At 44.7% G+C, this 24,761-nt stretch overlaps 1 protein-coding gene across 2 annotated transcripts in view; it reads right to left on the bottom strand.

The window, feature by feature from the left end:
- Window positions 1-1,172: 1,172 nt before the first annotated feature.
- The window catches only part of CABLES1 (Cdk5 and Abl enzyme substrate 1), a 35,945-nt gene continuing 12,356 nt past the window's right edge, over window positions 1,173-24,761 (bottom strand). For both annotated transcript variants that reach the window (XM_014938757.1, XM_014938756.1), the window contains 6 exons: window positions 20,729-20,828; window positions 19,096-19,252; window positions 18,217-18,320; window positions 7,192-7,298; window positions 5,993-6,200; window positions 1,173-4,419 (listed from right to left, as the gene is read on the bottom strand). In XM_014938757.1, coding sequence (XP_014794243.1) covers window positions 4,279-4,419; window positions 5,993-6,200; window positions 7,192-7,298; window positions 18,217-18,320; window positions 19,096-19,252; window positions 20,729-20,828 — 817 coding nt within the window. In that variant the 3' untranslated portion in view covers window positions 1,173-4,278. The remainder of the gene's footprint in view (window positions 4,420-5,992; window positions 6,201-7,191; window positions 7,299-18,216; window positions 18,321-19,095; window positions 19,253-20,728; window positions 20,829-24,761) is intronic.

The following is a 24,761-nucleotide window of genomic DNA, read 5'->3' as shown; positions in this document are numbered from 1 at the left end:
CCCCCCCCCCCGCCTCTTCCCCAAGGTTCAACCTGGGACAGATTTCAGGCTCAGCTAGTGATGTTGACATTGTTGCTGTGATGGCTCCGTCTCTCACCTCGCTAAACTACTTTTACCTTTTCTTTTAAGAAAAATGTTTAACGTGGGGCCTGGTGCCAAAATCCTTTAGCCTCGTGGGAAGGTGTTACCATCTCCTAACAAACTACTCCTCACGGCTTCCAGGGAACGCTTATGCTGTGGGCTCTGTATTTTAGGAAGCCGGAGCAATTAGCTGAAGTTGTATCATTTAAAGACGTTACAGACTATCCCAAAGAAGCCACTGCCTGTTAGTAAGTAGCTCTGGAAAACGATTAGTAAAGCATTTTTCTGTGTATTTATACATCCTGGGTTCTCTGTAAATCCAGCTAATGTTTGTGTAGCCACAAATATGATTACAGCTGTGGGTCCCTGGAGAACCCAGACAGTGACGGGTGGAGGTAGGGAGCCAAGCCTTTTGCATAACTTTATTAATGTGGAATGAAAACGCACAATAAATGGGTGTTGTTTGGCCAGACCACCTAGATAGGTGTTGGATTTAGGGGGTGTCATAGGAGGAAAAAAACAACTTGAATGCCAATAGGTGGTGGATAATTGGGTGTGTGCACATGAATGTCCCAAACCGAACTTTCAATCTCCCAAACAGAAGCAGCTGCTTATGAACTACAACTAGTGCAGGGACCAGTTGTAAATTTTACTACCAACTGGACTAAACCGAAGTGGTGTACCTCTAATTCTCCAGTGAACAAGTGGTCGTGAGACACAAACAATGCTGAGGAGCCTGCTTGTGCCTCATCCTTCACACTGATCGTTTGGACTGGGAGAATCAGGGCCTGGCAGCTCCAGGAAAAGGAGCTACTGCCAAAAAGAAGGGCTCAAAAAACCAATCCCAAACCCAAAACAATGGTCTGGGAAAAAGAAGACTAAAATCTGTGCTGGAGGAAAGACCCTGGAAGTGAGGGCTCTGCAGGGAGATGAATGCCAGGAGATTGCGAGGGCCACAGGGCAATCCCACCATTGGCTTATTAATAAGAAGCTTTATGTCCTAGAGGATGACAAAACCAAAAACATTTGACACATACAAATGAGAGAATGGAATAATTTTACATACTGTCATTGGTGGAAAAGAGTCTGGGTTTTTCAATTTTTTTAAAACTTTTATTTATTTTTTTTAGAAAAGGAATAAACTCTGCATGGTAGAGTGTACGGTATATAATTTCAAAACAGAACAAGTGATATGGAATGGATTATTTTCCCAAACTATTTAAACTCGAACCTAAAATCATTTGTAAATCAACACTCATTACCATGTAAGACAAAGGCAAACAATCAACATGGTTTTTTCGTTTGGTACAGATTTCCTCTACCACTTCAGCCTGAATTTATTTTCCCAGGGTTGGGGAGAAAAGGGGGGCAAATCCTGCCCGTTGTCCTAACCATAATTGTACTGACCAAGCTTTGTGCTCTGATATCTAGCATCATATGGCTTTATATACGTTCCTAAGTGAACAGTGCAACATCATCACCATCTTAAGTGTTTATTCCACATTCAAACTGTAACTGAACATCACTCCGAAACCCTTTCCCGCCCCCAAAACGACGACGACGAGAACAACAACAAAAAGCAGAAAGTCTCCAGCAATCAGATTTCATCCCAGAAATCTGTGTAAACTGTAGGTCAGGGTTGGGTAGCAGCACAGAAGACAAAAGATGTGACAGCGTGATTCAATAGCGTCTCTAAAGACTACTGTAAGACTGTCATTCTTTAGTCTGCATCTTGCAATCACAATTTGCTTTTTTCCCTGCAATACTATAAAGCAACATTAAAAAAAAAAAAAAAATCAGACTCGAAAGCAAAAGGTAGAAGCCTTTACGGAATGGTAAAGCTTCTGCTTAGCCTTGAGTGGTCGCTATTAGAAACAGATCTCTGCAATCAGAAGCAAATCTTGAACGTATATACAAGATTTCGGTGGGAAGGGATGCAGCCAAGGCCGGAAGCCCTCCTGGCAGACCTGCAGACCATTTTGGCTTCTAGGTCAACCCTACACTGCCTTTTTGGGTTGAATAAACCACCAGGGCAGCTGTAGGCGTTAGGCGTGCTCCAGGCTCTTGGCTCCTGTGTTCCTTGGCTGCGTGGGGGCTGGGAGGAAGAGGAGGAGGAGGGAGCAGAAGTGCCGGGGAAGGTCCCCCTCCCCTCATTCTGCAGCCGGCCAAGTGACAACGTGGGTTGCAGAGACACGGGGCGTTGCACCAGGGAGGTAAGTGCATGCTTTTTCTCTTTACCCCCTCCTCCCCAATCCCGTTGGAATGTATCTAATCAGTAATTAGATAACTATTAATAATAACTGTAAGCTAGCACAGTCACCCTCCCCCTTAAAATGGAGGGAGAGCAACAGCATCAAACAAGTTCCCCTTTGTCCTAACATGTGTAACCTTTCCAGATCCTATAGAGCAATCACACGCAGGCGTTTTTCATGCTAGAATTTAAAGGAGTCAAAGCTGGTAAAGAAACTGGATGTTTCCTGGCCTAACTGAAGGAAATAATAAAACTGTAAGTTAATAAAACTGTAAGAGCGAAAGAAAATAAGCATTAGTGTGTTTACATCCTCTGCTACGTCCCACTTCTCTACGTTCTGCTCACAAGCCCTTTCCATACTCTGAGCAAGCACTCCCAAACTTAAGAGAGGTAAGGCTTCAGCTAAAATCTCATGCTTGAGATTTTAATTTTGTTTGGTTGGTTTTTTTATTATTAATTTTAGAAATACTGTAGCTGAAAGTATTTGACTTTACTGGATCCGTGTGGGGCATGTCGAGGGCAAGGCTTGTTAAGTGAACCAGCACAGGAGAAGATTGGACAGGGGTGTAACCTCACAGGGTGACAACAAGTGAAGGATGTCCGTAAGCTTGGCGCCAGCTTAGCGTGGATGTAGCGTCGGGGAGCTCGGGTGAAACCCTCCGGCTTTCTGGGTGTCCAGTCAGAACCAGGGAAGCTGTGAGAAGTTTTACTGTAAAACTCCAGTAATGAAATGTCTAAAGGAACTGGACCTTTAGCTTCAACGGGCACTGATTTTAGGTTTTGCACAGTCAATTCTAGTTAAAAACCGAAAAAAATTCAACGAGAGCTGATGCCCCTGCTGTTGGAGCCTTAAGACACCTGTTACACTGCTGAGCCCTACTCTTTTTTTTTTTTTTTAATAAAACACTGTTTTAAGAAACAGCACAATAAATGTGCTTATTACGCACTCTAACATAGAGCACAGAAATACAACACTACAGAGTGCAAGTCTAACCATCTCCACAGTGGGAAAAGTGCGAAGGTTAAAAATATGCATGTGGCTTAACACAAGATATTTTTAAAAAACATGACATGGAAATCTCATACTAATGCTTTCATCTTTATCACAAACATGACTGAAAACTCCAGGTCAGTTGCTGATCCTTCTCTCGTAGTAGTAGTAGTAGTGTAATCCTTTCAAAGGTACAACGTCGGAAAGATCAGAGAATAAAAAAAAAAAAACCAAGTGTCCAGAAATGATCCCATTTACCACTTTTCCAGTAGTTATGTTTTTCAAGAAGTAAACACGTAAGGTCACCTTGATCTTGGCCATCGGTAACTGATACACTCGGAAACAGCTAAGCCAACCACCTGCACTGAGATCAGTTCGGTGTCGCACACGCACACACACACGGCTACACACACAAACACCCCACAGGAAAAAGTGCACTTTCAATTGCTGATACAAAAATAGATTGGCACATTCTTTTTTGACACAGTGAAGATAATCCTCTTTAAAAGCTTTTTCACGTTAAGAAGTCCTCTTGGAAGTTGCAGCAGGTCTGGTAGAAAAAGCACTATGAGAATGCACTCACGTGGGCTTCCAGGGTTTGTGTGATGGAGAGAGAGAGGGGTGGTCACGAAGGCTGCCCTTCGAATTTCTGCCTACTTTCATAGCTGTAGTCCCCACAGGTAGGGTCAGTGGCCACCCAGCTTCAGCGCGTTAACCATTTACCAACAGCTCAGTCTTCACCTGCTCTGAGAAAGCAAACGATGCGTAAATTTATCAAAGCTGAGAGTCTCACGTCGACGCAGCGTTTCCCTACAGGTTGCCGGAAAAACTGTACTGGGGAGAGAGCGAGCCAAGTGTCAGGAGTCTGTCTGGTTTTGCATTTCCAGTAGTAAGTGTGGCTCAGAAGAGCCGAGTGGGAACAGTCGGGAGCCCCTTCCCCGCAGGGCAGCCAGCGCTAGGAGTTCTGCACCAAGCGTCTGTAGTGCGGCATCACCTCGTGCTCAGGAAGGTGGAGAGCAAACTCCAAGGCCACCAGCACCGGGAACTCGAAGGCGATCAGCTCTCGCCTGTTCAGCCGGAACTTCTCTTCCAGTTTCTGCAACGACAGCCCAGGGAAGAAAAAATAACATAGTAAAATAAAATAAAAAGTCTTTGCGAGTGAGGATTTGAATTTCTAGCGCTTTCTTACAGACGACACTACTCAAGCCACACGTGCTGCTGTCATTAAACCTCTGCCCTGCTGGACTTGCACGGCTCGAGGTTTAGCAAATGAGAGCAGGATGAACTGGAGGCACCGATTCCCTGCCGTGAAGGTGAACTCACAAAGCTCAGCCAGCCATGCTATTTCTGACATGTTTGTCATTTCACTCATTCCATCTCCAGCAGACACATCTTCTAATGATCACAGAGATTACCACTGCAGGAAGGGGAAAATCCTGGCTTCAAGCAAACACCAAAATCACTGGTGTTAATGGGAGACGTGCATCTCGTAACTGCCCACAAACTTCCTGCGCTGCTTGAAATCACTAATTTTCTTTTCAGCATTAGACTGTGTTACAAAACCCTGTTGGGGAAATTATTTCTGCTACAATTAGATACATTTGATCTTAATACCTCAGAGGCAGAAGGTGTCATCTGCAAGGACCATAAGAACAGTGAGTAATAGAAATTACTGTCCTCAAGGGGGATGAGATGGGTTTCGTAGCTGGCTTTCTGCTGTAATGTACTAAACCTCCCATCTGCTCTGCTGTTTTCACTGGATTTGGACGCTACGAGTAGGCAACCAGCTATTCAGCATCCCTCCCCATCCTTCTCTGCCCACAGAGGATCTACAGAAAATTTCAACGTGTCTTAAGTATGGACCAATTTTTCAGGGTAGCAAGAGAGGCCAGACCTTCCAACTCCCATCGGGTTGATTTCTCTTTCTGGTTATTCGGAGGGCTTTATAAGCTGTCCACCCAGCTCTGTGATGGTAGCAGAAGGGCACAAGCCCAGTTCTGCCCCCCAAGCAAGTTTTCATGCTTCTTGAACTATGTGAGCTGTTGTAGCCACCTACCCGGCCACCTGCCCTAACTTTCTGTAGCCTTAAATCAGATTGCTGTCTTGGTGCTTGCAAATGGATTATGGAATAACACTCCCTTCTGTTAACTCTTTTATATGGAGTGAGTGGATGACCAAACACCTTACTCTACCAAAAAAACCACCCAGCTGGGCTGAGATGTTCTAATGGGAACACCTCTTCAAGTTTTCTTGCCCGAAACTTAACTTGACGAAAGAAGTACAAACTCGGTTGTCTATTAGACTCCCTCTGAAATTAGTACCTGCATTTACCTCTCAAAGGAAAGCCCTTATTGACACTCTTGAAAACATAATTAAAAGCAAAATTAATTTCCTGAGGTTTAACTTCTGGCTTGTATTGACAGAGTGGCGGTCAGATACCTCTCAGACCTTACAGTATCTGACACCAGGGTCTTGAATCACTCCAAAGGAGCTTGACATTGTTCACTAATACTTCCACATAAATGTATAACAAAAATAAAAGGCATTTAGCTGGCTGTACAGCCGGAAACCTAGATGAGAGAGTGATTACTAACAAGCAGCCTTGCACAGACCACACCACACACTAGCACTTCATGTAGAAGGAACACTGGAAACGTATGGATACGTACATCTATAAGATGCTTGACTTCATGTTTTCTGAGGTCACTGCCAATTTTGGCAGCTAAAAGAACACAGGCTCCAGCACAAAGCTTTCTATTCTGCTTGTTCAGCTTCCCCTTGAGAGCGAGCTTCTCAAAGTAGACAAAGGCCATGGCCACTGTAGGCTCTTCAAAACCACATTCTTCTTGAGCAAGCTTGCGCATTTCTCTCTTCAAGCTGAGTAAAGAGAAATAGTGTATGCTGTGAACTGTGTTCTGAAGCATTTCTCATTTCACCCCAAGAGCCATCCTTCCAGAGATTGGATCAAATGGAGGGAAAAGGAAAACATAATTTACATTAATTACATTACGTTAATTGCTCTGTTTTGGGGACACATTTCACGGCACATTTTGACCTCCCTCTTCCTCCTCACTGCCCCCAACAGATAGTTGTGTCAAACTCTAAAAGCAACTGAAAAGCTTTGATGTTTTTAGTAACAATATTTCATCAGAGGTCTCAAGGTGCATACACTTTATATAGTAACAACAGCTTGATTGTTCGTGCTCTATATGCAGCTTTGCTGCTGGTTATAGTTGGTCAAATCCAAAGTGACATTTTTTCCACATACTGCAGTTATGGTCTGAATACAGAGCAACACGACTCGGTAGCCTTCTGGCCACTTCAGTCAAATGAAATTATCGTTACTTAGTGAAGCATTATGTCTAGTCTGCTACACAGGAAAGAGTGATGAAATACTACAACTTTGCTGTGAAGCTGGCCACTTGTTTTCCTTCTGGCCATACTCCCTGGACAAGGCACAAAACTCAGCATTTTAATTTCTTAAGCCAAGTGCCATGAGCTTAAAGATTCTGTTGCGTTATTTTTCTGGGTACTTTAGTATAGTGCATGCCCAGATCGCATCCTCATCCCATTAGACGCCGCATTTGACACCTGACCGGTGTGTGTTTGTACATTCCCATCTCTTGTTTACTCAGCCCACTAATCAAAGCAATCCTCTGACTTATGCTGCTCCTCTGCTGGTCACTGCTCCTGGAAGATCAATCCGTGCTGTGCCTCCCCTCATGTACAGCAGCAATTGCACCGAAACGTGAGACTGCTGCACCCTGCTGGTCACTGCTCCTGGAAGATCAATCCATGCTGTGCCTCCCCTCGTATACAGCAGCAATTGCACCGAAACGTTGCAGCCTCACCAAGCTTGGCAACATACCTTCTTATTTTACTGAGGGTTAACTTGATGTGAGGGAACTTCTCCTTAAAGGTCTCATTCATGTCCTTCTTGAGATCTGATGGCTTCACGTAGTCTATGACGGTGGTCTGTAACATATGGCCAAGAGAGAATTTCTCTTTTAGTTTGTAACAAACAAGATCTCTCAATTTCCAAAAGCAAGGAATAGCAAACAAATGCCAGTCAATCCCAACGCTTTCAGGAGAGGGGGAAATCCAGTCTGAATTAAGGCAACAATATGTTTGTGACTGCTCCCTCAGAACAAGTCACCTGAAATGTGAGATGACTGTTCAGCACATGCCCTGAACAACACAGACCTTATTAGGATCCTCCAAGTATTGCTAAAAGTGAGTTTAAGCTAAATGTGGTTAGATAAAACCTAGCTGAGAAGTCTCGGTAAACCAAAAAAATAAAGATCATCACAATAACTGATTTGATGACCCGATTTTGGCCTCATTTTGTGTGCTTATCTCCATGCAGTTCTGAGACAGGTTGTGAGTTTCTCTCAAATTGATTCCTCAAAGGGAACACTGGTACAAGTTCTTGGCTGCCACGGCACACATTTGTGATAAAACAGGTAATTAGCCCACACAGCAGGTCATTCAGTAGAGTGCAAGACAGTGATGCTGTCATAAGTTAGGCAATAAGTGGACAAGAATATTGAGTTAGGACAACATTCAAAGTGTACAGTCTACTTCCTTTACATTGAGCTTGACATTCCTTTTTGCCACAACCTAAAGAATTTCCCCGAGCAGCAGAAGATTCTCCTGGCCAGTCCTTCAACGCCAGCAGCGTTGAAGCGTTGTGCAGCACTTCTCCTGTTCCTCCAGTCTTCTTTCAAGAAGCATTTTACCCAAATCCTTTGTGACCACTCAACTGACCAAAAATCCACCAGCTGAACAACAAACCAACCTTCATTTTGGGGATGTGTCAATTCTCTTCCTGGCTTTGGCTCTTCTGCCTCTCGGAGAGAAGCAGAGAAAAGCCTGAGCTTGGGCAGCCGAGGGACTGGTCCCACCAAGCATCCAGCTCCCAGTCAGCTTCAAGCATGGGCAGGGGGAGAGCAGCAGTCTGCAGTTCAGTGCCTTCTACTCCCAATGAAATGATTTTTCCCTTCTAATTTCTGTTTCTGATTAACCTGTATTATGGCAAAGGGCTGTTAACGCTCAACAAGATGTGGAAAGAGGCATGCAAAAACACTTGTCGCATGTTATGCCTTTATAGAAGATGGAGCTGAGCTGTATTTATATCCTCATGGGAATCTAAATTAACCAAATATGACTGCATATGCTTGTCAATTTTTTTCAATAACTAAAACGATACATGGAAGGGCTTGGGGAGGAGAGAGTGTAATGGCTCTAGAGAGCAATTGGACAACTCTTGTTATCTGATCATGTCTTGTCTGGAGCTGAAATGAGCATGAAGGGGAGCAAAACACTCCTAGCTTTTCCTGCACTTCATTTAGGAGATATAGTACCGAAATAATGGGTAATTATAGGATTTTAAAAGAAAGCAGAGCATTTGTTTCCCTAAATAGCACACAGCAGTATTTGAGGTAAACACACTGTAATAGAGAGCGAAAAAACAACTCCTTGCCACGGGGTGCTGTTATGGTCATACACACACTTTAAAATGCGGGCCATTCTGCTATCTGATTTGCAATGTGAGAAGCATTATCTGCCCAGAGAAATTGCTCCCTGCTATGTCCTGGCAGGTAATTCTGCTGGGCACATCACACAGAACAGCCGCCTGCCCGTTTCCCTAAGTATAAATGCCTGTGAGCCCCCTCCGACACACTTAACCTGTTAGGCAGCAGCCCAAATTTTACTCAGTGCAGGGGGTAATTTATTAAGGAAGCTCATCCCTATTATGGAAAGCTGCCAGTTATAAGAAATCATCAAAAGGGAGAAAGCCCCATCAACCCTCTTCACTCCCCCCCTGCCGCCCCACATGGGTACGGAGGAGCTTGAGCGCAGGTCTGGGCAGACATTGTGCTGCCACTTGGGTTAAAAACTCATACACTGCCTTGACACTGAGGTGGGCAACATTCTACCACGCCTGAATAAAAGGAAGTAAGGAAAAGGCAGGGAGAAGAAACCTTGCCCTATCCAGGGTTGGAGGGAAAAGGCTTCAAGTGAACGCATGGGTCCGCCTGGTTTTAATCTTGCTGGGGTTGGAAGGACATACGCACATGGCCCCTGTGGCCGTGGCTCTTTGTCACAGACAGCTTCTCCTGTGCTTCATCTCACCTGGCAGGGCTGAGCCCTCCGAAGCAGAAGAATGAAGATCTTACCAATTACTCCTCTCCTCCCTTTCCCTGGGAGGTCACTGCCGGCCTGCCTGCTCCTTGGTTTTGTTGGCAGAGGATCATCAGCAGGTTGGGTGCTTCTGACACACGGATATGCTGGGAGTTTTACATATTTTTAAGAAGGTTCCTCTTAGTACTGTTGTTAAGAGGACCAGTGAAACAAGCCACATAACATAACTGAGACTAGTGCCATCTGCTACTCCAAGCAAATGAAGTTCATGCTGCTATCACTTAACAGAGTAAAGAGACACTGAGCACATAAAGGTTACCTGCTATTAAATCCAAAGATTATTTCAGTTATTACCAGCCTTTTTTGGTTGTCTTGGGCAATCCTAGAAAGAGTGAGCTCGGTCCTACTGTGCAAAGCTACGTGACACCTTATTTCACGCTTCACTGCCAGCCTAACTGCCCGTTGTTTGCTCTCCATCACCACGGAGCTCCTTAGTTTTATCTTAATTATCTCCCTCAAAGTGATCATGGGCTTTTCTGGCAGACTTGCCTTTGGCTCTCTCCAGGTAATCATCTTCCCTTGCGCAGAGAAGAAGGACGCAATCACGCAGGAACCTCGCCTGCCCGATAAAAACCACTTGGCAGTGGAGGGAGGGAGGGCCCGGCCATCCTCCAGTCTCAGCTGCCCAGTAATTATGCCAGAAATTAGCCCTGGTCTCTGCCACACAACAGCAGCCCCCTCCCCTGCCCTGGGGTGCACCTTTCCCCACAGCCTGTTTTACCTGGGACTCCTCCAGCCCACGGGAGATTTGCCAGAATTCAGCTAAATTCTCTTCAGGAGGAGAAAAGCTCACTTTTTAAAAACTTTTATTTAAAGCAAAGCACTCAAGAGGCTTGAGAATAAGCAGACTGCTTAAAACTGAAACCCGTAAGGAGGTACGGCTATTTTTAAACACAGAGATTTGTCAATTTTGTCCTGTTGATAAGAATCTCCCCCCCCTCTTCCCCCTTCCCAACTCCGTATACTCCTGCTTCCTGCAAGACAACAGTCCTTATGATATAAATCACAATAATGAAATCCAGATGAAAGCTGGTGTGTGCTGGTTTTGATTCATGTAACAGGAAAACGGCAGCATGTTTGAACACACTGGCTCCAAGGCAGCTGTCTCGTCTTGTCAGTGCCACGCTGGAGAGCTCAGCTAACTGCCCTTATTCTCAAGAAAAGGAATTGTGCAACTTTATTTTTTTCCCCTTGAGATTTTTTTTTTCCCCCCATAGCTGCTGCAGAAGCCCAGCTTTGAACAGTGGGGTGCTGTTTGCCCAGGTGGTGCCTATAGAAATGTGAGCATGTGGGACCCTGGCCACCAGAGAGGCAGGCAGCAAAAAAAGAAATGAAAAAAAATATAAAAATCTGTTGATAGGTAATTTAAAAGCAATGCAGAATTAGTGTCTGTTGAGTGTCTGCATCGGTTACCCCTTCTAACTGTTTCTGACCAGGCACCCGAGCACCCCTCCTGCTCTCATGCCATAGCTGGCACCCAGCACCCACAAGGCTCCAGAGAAACCCCAGTCCCTGACCCCGTTCTGCCCGGGGCACCTCCTGCACCCCACGCTGCCCCCGCCCACGAGGGATGGAGTGGAGGAAGCCTCTGGGGTGGCCCACTGACCCCCAAGGACCAGCTGGGATCTGACACGTGAAGGCTCTGATCTGATGTCATTCTTCACCGCCTGCTCTCTGCTCAGTGTTTATGATTCTCTTTGTTTTAAGCCATTTCATTGCGCTTGAGGTGCCTGCGAGTCCCAGACAAAGCAGCCATGTTGAGGAGAATAGAACAGAATCATAGAATTGTTTTGGTTGGAACAGATCTTTAAGATCACCAAGTCCAACCATTAACCTAGCACTGCCAAGTCCACCATAAACCATGTCCCTAAGCACCACATCTACATGTCATCTCCAGGGATGGTGACTCAACCACTTTCCCTGGGCATCCTCTTCCAATGCTTGACAATCCTTTTGGTGAAGAGATTTTTCCTAATATCCAATCTAAACCTCCCCTGGTGCAACTTGAGGCCACTTCCTCTAGTTCTGTCGCCTGTGACTTGGGAGAAGAGACCGATCCCCACCTCTCTACACCCTCCTTTCAGGAAGTTGTAGACAGCAATAAGGTCTCCCCTCAGCCTCCTTTTCTCCAGGCTAAACTAGATGGGGGGTTGGACTAGATGATCTCCAGAGGTCCCTTCCAACCCCGTATCGTTTTATGATTCTATAAAAGCCTAAACAACCCCAGCTGCCCTTCTCTGGACCCTCTCCAGCACCTCAGTGTCTTTTTTGTGGTAAGGGGCCCAAAACTGGAAACAGTACTCGAGGTGAGGCCTCACCAGTGCTGAGTACAGGGGGACGATCACCTCTCGGGTCCTACTCACCACGCTGTTCCCGATACAGGCCAGGATGCTGTTGGCTTTCTTGGCCACCTGGGCACACTGCTGGCTCATGTTCAGCCAGCTGTTTGTAAACAGCTTTGATTTTTGTCTATCTGGAACAATTCTACTATTGCCCATGTAGAAGCATGGCTCAGCAGTGATGTCCCAGATTTTATGAAGGGTTTGCAAATATTTACCTAAAAGGAGCACAGCTTTTTTCTATCCAAATGTGCTTTCTAATACACAGTGTTACTCCCTAGCAGGCAGGCACCCTGCACTCCCAGAGCTGTCAGACACACGAGCAAGGCACTGGGAACTGCCAAACCGTCTCTCTCATACTCTAATCTCAAATGTTTGTAACTTCTGTCATCCAGAAACGTCTGTCTTGTTTCTCACAGCTTATTTGCACAGCACACATTTCACTTCAGTATTCAGCAATACTCCTTCGTGAGCTCTGTTCACGTCCTCTGTATACAAATCTGTGTATGTATATTTTAGTTTGGCGATGGAAGTTGCACAAGACGAATGAAAGCCTTGATATATGGTAGCTGACAGATGCCTGGACACCATGATGAATGCTTGGGCCGAAATCTGTCCTCTGCACGCTTTCTGCATGGCTGGCAGTTTTGAACTTGGAGGTTAGCTCGTGTGTTATTCACAAGCGTTTTCAAGCAGCTGCTTTCTCACTGGAAAGCTGTATATATAGTTTCATAAATATGGGAGGAGGGAGGATGCCTGAAATGGTTGGAAAGACTGGCAAGATGAAATATTATTGAAAATAAATCCTACTTTGGCACTCTACCAGTAAAAGATGATCTAGCCTTGGATGCCTCTATCTCCCGCTTAAGAAGGATAAAATCAGAGTAAAATAGGTGAATAACATGAAAGATATATATAGGCTCTCTTCAGCTCTCATTACTGTGTATCCTGGATAAATCTACTTCACAGAGAGCAGACAGAAGATTGATACCTTTAACAGAATTTCGGTAGGTCAATTGTAAGTTCTCAACCACATGAGAAATGAAAAGAAGTCCATGACTCTGCACTGCCTGGCTACCTTAACGCGTACCATAGGTGACCAGCTATGTAGCTATGAACTGGCAGTAACCCAATCCATACACTTACTGAAGTATGCAAGCCGAAGATGCATACATATGGGAAATCCTGATAGAGCAGAGGCTTAAAATGGTGATGGAAAATGCAAGTGACACCTTATTTAGAATTTAAAACATACCCAATAAAAAAAAAAAAGGAAGACTAAAAGATGTTCCTGTTGGTAGAAAGTTACTAGCATTCAAGTATCTTAAACTGAAAGACTTTGAATTAAAGTACATGGAAGGACGCCAGTTTATTTTATTCGGTTAACACACTGGAATCATTCTCAATTAATGCAGCGTGTCATTGCTACAAAATAGTTGTTTATTGGAGTCTCAGCCAAATATAGCACCAAATGCATAGAGCAGAGGGCTTAACTCGGAATATATATACCACCCCTGTGATTCTCTGCTCCCTGAGACTTTTGGGTACAAGGTCAGCAGCTGATTAAAAAGCAGTCTGGAGATGCTTAATTTACAGCTACGGAAGCGGCTCGAAGAACAGGGTGAGGGCACTGAAGGACTCTGGCTGTAGCGGAGGATTCCTGACCTTGGTGCTCCTTGTGAAAGACAGAACGGGGCGGGAGAGAGACCGAATGCGCTACATCATCATGCAGGGCTTTTGTTAGGCTGAACGGCCAGGGCAGCAAGCACTTCTAATTTTAAAATCACACTGGAGGACTAATATTTAATAACGCAGCCTGGCTGTGCTCGACAGCGGTACCTGGCAAATGCAGGCTGACGGTCAGCCCGCTGTAAGAGCACTGCAGAATTCTGCGACGTGCTTTTTTATGAGCTGTGTCGAGATGCCAATTTATTTTGACATCATTAAACCAATACGCTGAAATTGTAGTTAAGTACCCAAACCAATTTCCAAGCGCCTCCCTTGGGCACAGACAGATGGATAGCGCAGGGATGTTGCTACAGAAGGGTCACTCAAAGTCAAGACGCTACTGATATGGGCTTCTCTTCTTTTGCTGCACGTTTTGGCAACCCAAAACAGCCACCTGAAGATGTTCCCGTGTTTGTGTGTTACCAACAAAAGCAGGACAGCGGGGGCCAGCCGCATGCCCAGTGAGGGGTGATCAGAGGGATGGAGCACCTCTCCTGTGAAGACAGGCTGAGAGACCTGGGGTTGTTCAGCCTGGAGAAGAGAAGGCTCTGGGGAGACCTTATAATGGCCTTCCAGTACCTGAAGGGGGCTACAGGAGAGATGGGGAGGGACTTTTATCAGGGAGTGTAGTGATAGGATGAGGGGTAATGGCTTTAAACTGAAAGAGCGGAGATTTAGATTAGATATTAGGAAGAAATTCTTTCCTGTGAGGGTGGTGAGACACTGGAACAGGTTTCCCAGAGAAGTGGTGGGTGCCCCATCCCTGGAAGTGTTCAAGGCCAGGCTGGATGGGGCTTTGAGCAACCTGGTCTAGTGGGAGGTGTCCCTGCCCATGGCAGGGGGGTTGGAACTGGGTGATCTTTAAGGTCCCTTCCAAACCAAACCATTCTGTGATTCTATAATTCCTCTGCAGGGAAGGAGTTCATTTCTGCTGGCAAGAACGCAGGGAGGCACCAATGAGTTTGGACGTACCCTGGTCAGCGTGAGACTCTAGCACAGAAATCACTGCTCTGTCTGTTCCCATTCTAGAGAGATTTACGAATCTGCAAGAATTCCTGTTTTAGCAGTATCAGCCAGGAAGACATCTGTTAACTGTGACACGATGTTTCCCTCTTCCCCCCACCCCCCAGCATGAAATTCTTCTACCTCTTACTGTTTATGTTGCCGTAGAGATTGTAGACTCTCCTACGAAGCCAACATAAAGCAACATAATTTCTCTGGGGTAGACCAGAATTTAAATAGGACTAACACAATTAGTAGAAGCCGTAGAGTTTGTGTTGGGTAACTACTGAAGCTGCTGTTTCAGAATGACCCCCTGACAGGCTGTTTGCGGGTATTACTTTTAGAGACGGGACAGGGAAGTGTGTACCCATTCAGGCTAGGAACTTTGCCGTAAAAAAATGACCAAACAGAAAGCACTTCTCCTTCCCCACAGATATCTTCAAGGAGGAAGCTCAGCTACCCCTTGAAAACAGCTGAGGACTTGCAGTTAGAAATCCTCTGCACGTCAGGACCAATTCAGCCCAGTAAAGGTACAAGACTTAAAATCAGTCAGTGATGTCAAACTCAGGCTCCCCAAAAAATGGAGGGAACGGCATGTCATGTCGCACAGGCTCAAGTGCTGGCCGCAGGTATTTTCAGAGGAAAATCCAAGCAAGACCACACATTTTGCCCGTCCGTTGCCCCGGGATAAAGCCTGCAGTGTTTACTGAGGTGGTGTTCACGCTGATGGGAGTTTCCCTGGCGGAGAGATCCTGGCCAGCAAAGCAGGAGCCGGGCTCCCAGGAGGAACACCGGTGCCTGTAGCCCCATTCCAGCTGGATGCAGCCAGCCCAGCATCCAGCCTCCCTCACCCCGCTGCCACGTCTGCCCCTTCCCCTTGCACCCAACCTTCCCCCCATTAATTGCTCCCACCTCCATAGGGGATGGGAGGATGGGGGTTGGGGGGTGGGAAATATCTACAAGCTGGCAGCTGCCAAGCGTTAGTACTAAACGCTGGCCAAGTAATGCAACTTTAATTACAAGCTCTCTGCACACAACGGCACGTTGGGCGCTGACATCAGAGCTGCTCTCAGCTGCGCCGGCGCTTGGAGAGGCAGTTAATTACTGCTACATTCCGCTCAGGACCAGAGGCTGGTTGGCAGCAGCTCCACAGCTCCGCGGTGGCGTGGCGGAGGCCTGTCCACACCGCCATGCCTGTGCACGGACAGGGGAAAAAAAAACACCCCCCAGGTTCCTCGCTGGCCTCAGACTGCAATTTGCTTTAATTGCAGCATACACTGATTTTTATATCTGGGGAAGAAAACGACTTGAAATTACAGCCTGTTGTGCTCCTGTTCAGGCTGACGTGAGTTGCAGTGAGGGGGAATGCCAGCCCAGCCTGGAAAGTCCAAACGGATGTGAGTGAAGTCTCCCACAGAGCCAGTATGGCCCTCTATTCCCCAGCTCGCCCTCCTTACCCACAGCCTGAGTTGCAAAATCCTAGTTAACCTGCAAGCTCCTGGGCCACTACCTTCTTCTCCTCCTTGCAGCTGAAGGAAGCACCATCCCCTTGTGAAATCCTTCAGCTGAGTCCTGAAGAGCAACCGCCCGCTCTTCGGTTTCTCACAAAGCCTGGCAGCCCCTGCCTGGCGTCACAGCTATGCTGCTTCAACCAGGGCCAGGCAAAACCCTTGGACCTTGGACAAGTGAGCTCTTGGCACGTGCCAGTTACTCCCACCGAGAAAAGAAGCACAGCTCCTCATGTCCTTCAGCCTTTCATAGATTAGCACCTGCTTTCAGAGAGGGAGAAGTGACTGCTGCAGACCCTCGGGCAGTGCGGAGGAAGGGACGGCTGGAAGGCAAATTCAGGCAAAAAGAAACCCCAAAAGATGAAATAAGATATTTTTCCAGACACAGCAGTAGTAGGAGTTAAACTCTTACAGAAAACGAAAAAGCAGGGAGACCCCAGCCAATGCAGATATATTCTAGCCAAATAATGATGTTGATTTTAACAATTGCCCGAGAAGTCCATTTGTCACCTTTAAAGCCTCTAATCATACCTCTGTCACAGTGGAAACCCCCAGCCAGCTCCTTATTGCAACAAAAGTACCTCAAAATGCTGTGGTTAACCAGCACATGGAAAAGAGGGTCATGGAACTCCTGGGCAGAGACCTCCCCTGACCCGTTCTGGCTCTCCTGACCACGTCCATCTCAACACCAAGTTGAAAAGGGATCAAGGACCTCAGGTGATCCCCGAGGACTCAGATTGCCTGGCGCACATTCGCAGCCCAAGGGCGGCTGGAAACACAAGTGTGACTGGGAGAGCTGTGTTGGCTATCGACACCAGTTAACGATGTCCTTCCGATTGAGGGGTGACAGTTCCCTGCCCGGGACAGTAACCACACCGAAACCTAACTAATATTTCCCCCCCCCTCCAGAAGTAGCTGCCATGAAAGGCTGGCACTTGGTGGGTTGGCAGCCAAAAAATAACTTGCCAACCCTAAAAGTAAACCTGGCAGAAAGTGAGCAGAGGGCATCCTGAACTTCCTGCTGGGAAACTCAGCACAAACACAGAGCTCAGAGCTCAATCACGCCTTCCTCTGCAACAGGCAGAACTCTCCTGCCAGCAAGGAGTTAAGCTTCAGACTACAAGGAACATGTAAAATCCATTTATTTTGAAGAAGGTGCACCCAAGAGCCCTATTATCAAATAAAGCCCAGGGACAGGGGCAGAAAAGAATCTATGAAGACCACATCTTTACGTATGTTAGTAGATTATTAAATCATACCAAGTTAAGTGAGGGCATGGATGGCACTTTAGACATCAGTGTTTCAAATCCTATCCTATTTGTATATATGAGTACTAGATCACCACTTAAAAAAAAAAACAAAACAAAACAAAAGTGCTTTTTCCTGCTGCCTACTACTACTTTGGATGTAGAATTCAGACAGATACGTGCTCACACACCTGAGACAGCACCACATCTTGCAGCTGTCCTGCCAAAATCGCACACCAGTTGACAGACGTGGTGCGACCAAAAAGAAGGCTACAGAAGTCTCTCAGCAGAGAAAACACCACGTCAGAGCACAGACCGAGGAAGAGTTATCCGTCTGTATCGTTATGGGTTTGGACATAGTGAAAAATACACTGGCTCTGCTCATAATTTCTGCAATTAAAGAAGGACTATCCCATGGTGAAATAAATACCTGGGAAACAAAGGCTCTACTAGACACCAAAGCGCTGTTCCAAGGAGTGAATGATAAGCATCAAAACACAATGCAGCTTCATGACTTTGGAAAAACCCTAATGGGCATCCTCCTATTTTGTAACAGATGCCAATTAGAGGAAGTATAAATTCTCCTCTGAATACGAGAGAATGAACGCATTGTTCCAACAAGCCTTTCATTTACAGCATTTATGAAATACAGTGCTAATAAAAGCGTTCACTTTTTTAATACCTCCACGAGTTTGTTTTTACATGTCCCAGTAAGTGTCAGTTAGAACAAAGCATTCCAAACAGCTGTAATTAATAATTTAAAAAAAAAATAATCTTCTTAAAATACGGCCAAATGTAACCTCACCCTTCAAAATATTGTTACCAAAACTTGTCTGTGCTACACTTAATTTTGCGTATCACTTACCATATATGAAGGAAATATTAAAACCCGCTTATGTTTGCCACATGGCCACTGGGGATCATCTAAAAGATTTGGGTCGTATTCAACAAAGTCTCCAAGGTCGCTACCTATAAAACAATGGTAAATACAAGAAAGGAACTCGTTACATCAAGAAATGTCTGGACTTAACAGAAGTGGCACAGATAACGCACAAGATGATCTTCATGCAAGATTTTTGAAAGATTTCTCTAAATCTTGAAAACTCTAAATATTTCAATACTAATAAAATTTGCAAAGATACAGAGGACCTACAGCTTATGAATTAGCTGGTAAATACGAATTTAGGGCTTACAGAACTGTGAAATTATATGAAGCTCCACAATGACTTTTATTCCCAGCAACAAGTTTTCCTCTGTTTATGTGGATGTTTTGATTTGTTTCATTAAACATGCCAAAGTATCTTAAGCATATAGTGCTTTGGCTTATGTTTTGTGCCTGGTTTTGTAAACACAGTCCTTTCCAGCCTAATAAAGGTCATGAGGATGATTTACACCTTCAGCTTATGACTACTGTGTTGCCACTGTAAATTTTCCATAGCAAATGAAGGCAACGATGGGCCTCATGCAGGAGGAACAATCAACGCTGGTGACAGGAGGAGGCTCACCGTGTGCCATCAGGGACAGGCGATACGACCAGCAGCCTTGTTTATTTAACTTGTCACCATCCACAAGCCAGCTTTGCTAAATAAACATGGGACGAGCTGTTTCCCCTACGACATGAGACTGTATTTTGCTTAATTTAAGCAAAAAGGGGGACTAAAACATGACATGTGTCTGTCCTCCACAATACCTGCCTATCACCAGGGTACCCAAGGATATTAAAACAAGCTTCTTGAGAAGTTACCTGCATCAATGCTCCCCTGGGTGCTGTTAGCTCTTGCCAAAGAAAGGCTACGATGGCTTGCATTGCGAAATTGGGAGAAGGATGAGGTGGAGTCTATTGTGTTCCTCCGAGTTCCCAGAGCATTGGTGGGAAATAGGAACTGTGTATAAGAAACCGTCTAAAAAGAAAGTCAGAATGGACAGACAGTTACTATCAGCCCAGCTCAGCTGCAGCGGGATGCCTTTGGTGCATCCCAATTGGAAGCAAGAGAAGCCAAATTAGCGGAGGATTTTCTGGATTTAATAGTTAGGCACAGATGAATAAACACCAGTCACCTACATTTGCTTCAGTACTCTTGGTTTATCCATGCAAAAAACCCCTGCTTTTGCAAAGGCATTAATTCTTCAACAATACAAACCCACAAACGCACACACACAAGCTCTAATACACTGGATTTACAAAATCCCACTCAAGGGTCAGATTTAAAAACGTGTCAATTTGGTCAGCTTTTTTTATTTTCAGTGGTCTTTCTCTGTAGCAGGTTTCAGCTGCTTCTTTCCTGAAACAGCATCATCTATATGTGTCCCTCAGCACAGAGCAGCCAGAGGCAAATCACTTGAACGTTGCTAAACTTAAGCACTTTCTCCGGTATTTTTGTCCTTTAGGATTTTGTCTGGCAGAGTATTACTGGTGTCGTAAGCGAGCTACCAGCTTACAGCAATGGTTGTGGGATATCATTTACTACCTCCTAACACGGACTAAGTGTGAATGAACAACTTGTGACAAAATTATTTTTAGAGCGTACCAATTCTCTGCTTTCACCCTTGGCTTTGCTTCTCGTTAGGTTTGCTTTCCAAAAATAACATTATATTGAAGAAAGAAAAAAAAAAAAAAGCATCTCAGACTCTAGACTGGTTTATGAGGAGGTCAGAACAGGTATCAAATAAATCTTGTGAGCTTTCCTTTATTTATAAGCAGACAGATTGTCCTCAGGAATTTACAGCCTGTGGTCTGGCCTGGCACCTGGTTAGGTGAGTACACCATGTGTAGCAGCATTGACCTAGTGCCTTTAAATCCATAAATGACTAGGTAAACTGAACTGTAGAAAGTAAATCAAGCTTTCAGGAAAAAATGTTTTACTTTATGATTAAAATCACCTGTCCTCTATATACTTGTTTAAAACGATCACTTTCCCTACAGATTCATTATTCGATTCAAGTGAATACACTCTTGGATTTTGAAATACTCATCAGATTTGTACTACTGTCTTCCTGCTCTTTGGAAAAAATATACCGTTAAGGAGAATTTCTTTTATTAAATAAGATTGAGAACAAACAGAATTACAGCTTACAACTCTCACCAGAAATTCTTTTCAAGTTTCTGACAATATACTCTGCAGTGATACCTCCCATTAGAGCCAGGGGAAGGCTGCACGACTCAGTAATGCTTTACAGACTCAGATGTTGCCACAGGCAAATTTCTTCAAGAAAACAGAGTTGTTTGCATTGACGAATTGGGCAGTCCTGATTTTCACTTTGCACATACTGTGCTTTAACTATTGTGTTACGCTGCACATTGTAATTTATTTCTGTATCTGTGCTTGTTATCAGTTACACAATTTTTTTCCCTTATTACAAAAATCTAACATCCCCACCTTCCCATCCGCTCCGAGCTCCACACCTTCAAGACCAATTATCTCTTTGAGACACACTCCAGTAGAATGGCACTGGCGTCCACCGTCCAGCTTCATATCCCTGGGGAACAGAAACCAGAGCAGAAACAGCTCTTAATACACACGCCTTGTTTACCTTCCACCACCCAATGCTGAAACACGGTATAGCAGCATTAATTAACATGCCAATGCAAAGCACAGATCAGACAACTTCTCCTATGGGCTACAGAAAAATGCAGGTTGCACCTCATACCCCACCTATGGTGTAGAGCAAGGTTCCCCATCATTGGGTGCCTCTGACAGGACCTGGCACTAGAAAGGAACTGGAAATCATGTACACTTAAGTGAGATCCAAGAGTGTAGCCTGAACACTTGACTGGCATGTATCCAGCAGACGAACACTCCCAGAGTACATACCCACGTCCCCCATCACCCCTGAGTAGAGGTAATTGCTCGTGAAAGTCTTCAGGAGGGATTCCTGCCCCTCTGAGCACAGGAGAGCATCCCTCCTGTGATCCAGTGACCCTCCTGCTGGAGGCCAGCAGGAGAAACCCAGCTCTCCATTGCCTCAGGATGGACACTTGGGGACCTACTTTAGGAGGACTGACCCGTGTGCCATCTTGCAGTTGGAGGTAAACGAGACACCCGAAACAAACAGGCTGTATCCCATGCTTTAGCCTCATAATCAAAATATGAGCGAAGGTAAAAAAGACTAGGAGCAAATTTATGCTCTGCAAATAACAGCTGTATACAGCTCCAGAGTGTTTATCTCACAAAATCTTCCCGGTTGAAAATTATTTCCGCTGAGGTCCAAGTGTGTACTTAAAAATCCGTGTGGGAGAGACGCTGACACTGAGGCAGGGAGAAGCCCTGCAGCCTCTTCACCCCATTGCAGGGCTGGACTTTGCCTCTGCAACACCCTGTTTCCTCGTCTTTCCTTTCCAACCTGTCACTCATTTTATTTCTCTGAAACATGGCAATCAGCGAGTCCCCAATAAATCATGCTCCTTACTGCTGGAAAAATCCAACACGTCTGTCTGCTGGAAAACATAACTCCTGTGAGAAAGGAAAAGACTGTATCAAGTTCCTAATCCCAACAAAGCCCTCTTAGTTTCTTGATTGGGGTTCATTTAGCACACTGTCACATCGTCATTCTTGTTTCCTGATATCATGTTACTGAGGGGCTGGACAAGTAATTATGTAAAAATAACCCTCTGTCAGAGGCATGAGATTAGCCTCTCTGCTCCTGTGCAGAACGTACTTAAAGGAACTATTTCTCATAGAGATAAATGCCGAATAGTAATCATTTCAGCAGGTCTTACCCAAGAAACAAGTAAACAACTTGAAGTAGCCCCCAACCCCAAAATAAAGAACAAAAATCTAAATTATGTGAAATAATACACGACCAGTTTAGTTTCCTTCACTCAAAACCTTACAGACACAGAGTAAGGAATAATGTCACGATAACTTTGAAAACGAGTCATGGAGAAATTTCTCCATGCAATTAATAGACATGAACAGATAACTCTCATCAAATGAGAATCTGGTATCCTGTGAAGAGTCAGAACAGCAGCAGCTCTGGGGACTGAAAAGAAATCAGTGCTCTTGCAGCAGGGATCAGAGTCAGCTGGCAAGTGTGAGCACATGCAGGAATGATCCCTGGACATTAGCTGCAGACTGATGGACATTAACGCCTTCATTTTGCCCATCTTTCTGATGTTTCTCAAGAAGACTCTATCTCCAGGACCAACACTGCCATTACTATCCCTCACCCTAAGTAGCAAGGGCCACTTAGGGTTTCCTGCTCCTTTACATTTGCTCTATATTTCTAGGTAGTATATGACTGCTTGTGTTGTAAAACAGAGTAATAAAATATTATTGTTTGGAGAGATACCTGCTCATAAAGCAGAATTAAACTCCGTCTCTTGAGGAAAATCAGAACTAAACAATGCACAGTATAAATGGAAAGGCTCATCCTAGCTTGTGCACATCCTCCTCTCACTGGTAAAAGACCTCTGTGAACATTAAATATGAAATCCCTAGATGACTTTACCTTACCCTTTTTGAGTTCCTTCTTATTACAACCAACATCAAGCTAGTCAAGTCTTTGTAGGATAACCCTTCATTTTTCCCTCCCTCCTATTACAGGCAAATTCATTCACAAATGCCCCAGCAAGTCCAGGGGCTGCCACCCTGTTGCTGGGGAAGCCCCAGGATAGCTGCTGCTTCCCCACACACTCCTAAAATCCCAAAAGCAACTAGGAAAGACCTGGGGGATGCCTTGGCTTTGCCCTCTGCAAACAAGCCATGTCTGGGGAACAGTCAGGACGGTTGTTTGGGTAGAGCCACCGCACCAGTGCTGCCAACCATCACCACCAAGTTCTTCAGGACACGTGAAGCACGGTACCATCATCAATGCACCCCACAGTGCAGGAGCATATGGAGGATAGGCACTTTATATTAAAAAAAATAATCAAACTTTCACTGTGTTTAAGTTATTTAGATCACCAATGGGACTGAGGAACTCCACAAACCAATATCCAGTAGTAAAGGTGCTTACAAAATGCGGAGTAGGAAAGATGGTTCGTGCCAAAGAGGCTTTTAAGTGAAGAAAACTTCCTTCCTCCTGTTCCTCATTTTTGATTTTTCTGTTCTATTTTCCAAAAGCACTTTTTAACACCATTTTCAAGGGATTTAAGCAGACAGGGAAAAACAAAAATGAATCATGTGAACTTAATTTTACTACCTTTACTTTATTTGGGCAGGGAAAGCTTGAGGAAACGCGAGGACCAGGAATTATATTTCCTTAGCAGGCAAAAAAACCAGATGCCAGTTTCTGACGAAGTTTGGGAAGTTACTCTGATTTACATCAATGTCAAGTTCTAGATGTTGTATTTGTGCATACCATTTCCAGAAAGCTGAGCAGTGTTATAAGCTACACTCAAAACTAAGCATATTGTTTTAGTTATCCAAGACTGCAGAAAAAAATCGACAGTTTCTCCACCTAAAAGAGTTCAGAGATTTTCTTGCAACAGTACCAGGTGTCTGAGGATCCCACATTCGTTGTGGGACAGTGAAAAGTTTTACTGAGCAGGTAGATGAGAATCAAAACAGGAAATCTCACTCTATCTTTTATTAGTCAGGCCAGGATTAACAAAATAAAAATTGGATGCTATTACCTTTGGAAGTATAACATTTCTTTAATGAATCAAATGTTACGCTTTGACGTGATCTACAAAACCTCATGCAAGACTCCTGCTGGGCACTTGCTCTTTAAATGACAGCAACAGTTGAACACTTTAACCTATGAATAATTTAGGAGTCTATTAAATATTAAGTAGACTTCTAGATACATGAAAAAGCCTTCTGCTTACTGCAAAAAGGAATCTGATAATAGTTATTAAGCGAGGTAAGCCTTTTGTGTCTATATTTTATGCTTAGTGGTTCCTGACTGTTAAGATTTATTCTAAAAGTGAAGGCGGTTCATGAGACATCAAGAAAAGATACTGTTCCTATCCATCACTATAAATAATTTCTACTTATCATCTCTGTTTATAGGGACAACGACAATGACAGCTTTGGAAAAGACATGCTGCCAGCCAGCCCAGCAGCAGATCTCCCACTGCCTGAGACTGCCTGCTTTAATTGATCGAGAGCTTTCAGATCCTAATTACCATTAGTGTTGCTAGAACAATAACTCCAGAGGCAATTTGCAGGGACAGGAGGTGGAAAAACTGGCTCTAATGGGCTAGTATCCCTTCTCTCTCTCCAAACACATTCAGGTGTCAGCGCAGCAGCTCTTGTCCTGATGTTTTGCCCAACACCAAGTAAAAGTTCAAAATTTAAACCTATTAGTTTATGGAGATTCCTTGCTTAATTTCAATCTAAGGGAACAGAGAAACCCACAACAATGAGCAACAGCGGCTCTACAAAATTAATCCATGAGATGATTAATTTTAAAGTGTCCTGTTGCGGGACACCCCCCCCCCCCCCCCTTTTTCGTGTTTTTGTACTC

Source organism: Calidris pugnax, unplaced genomic scaffold, assembly GCF_001431845.1.
Source record: "Calidris pugnax isolate Ruff unplaced genomic scaffold, ASM143184v1 scaffold13, whole genome shotgun sequence".
NCBI classification, from domain to species: domain Eukaryota; kingdom Metazoa; phylum Chordata; class Aves; order Charadriiformes; family Scolopacidae; genus Calidris; species Calidris pugnax.
Note: the sequence above shows the minus strand (reverse complement) of the source record. Positions and strands in the feature narration are given on the sequence as shown.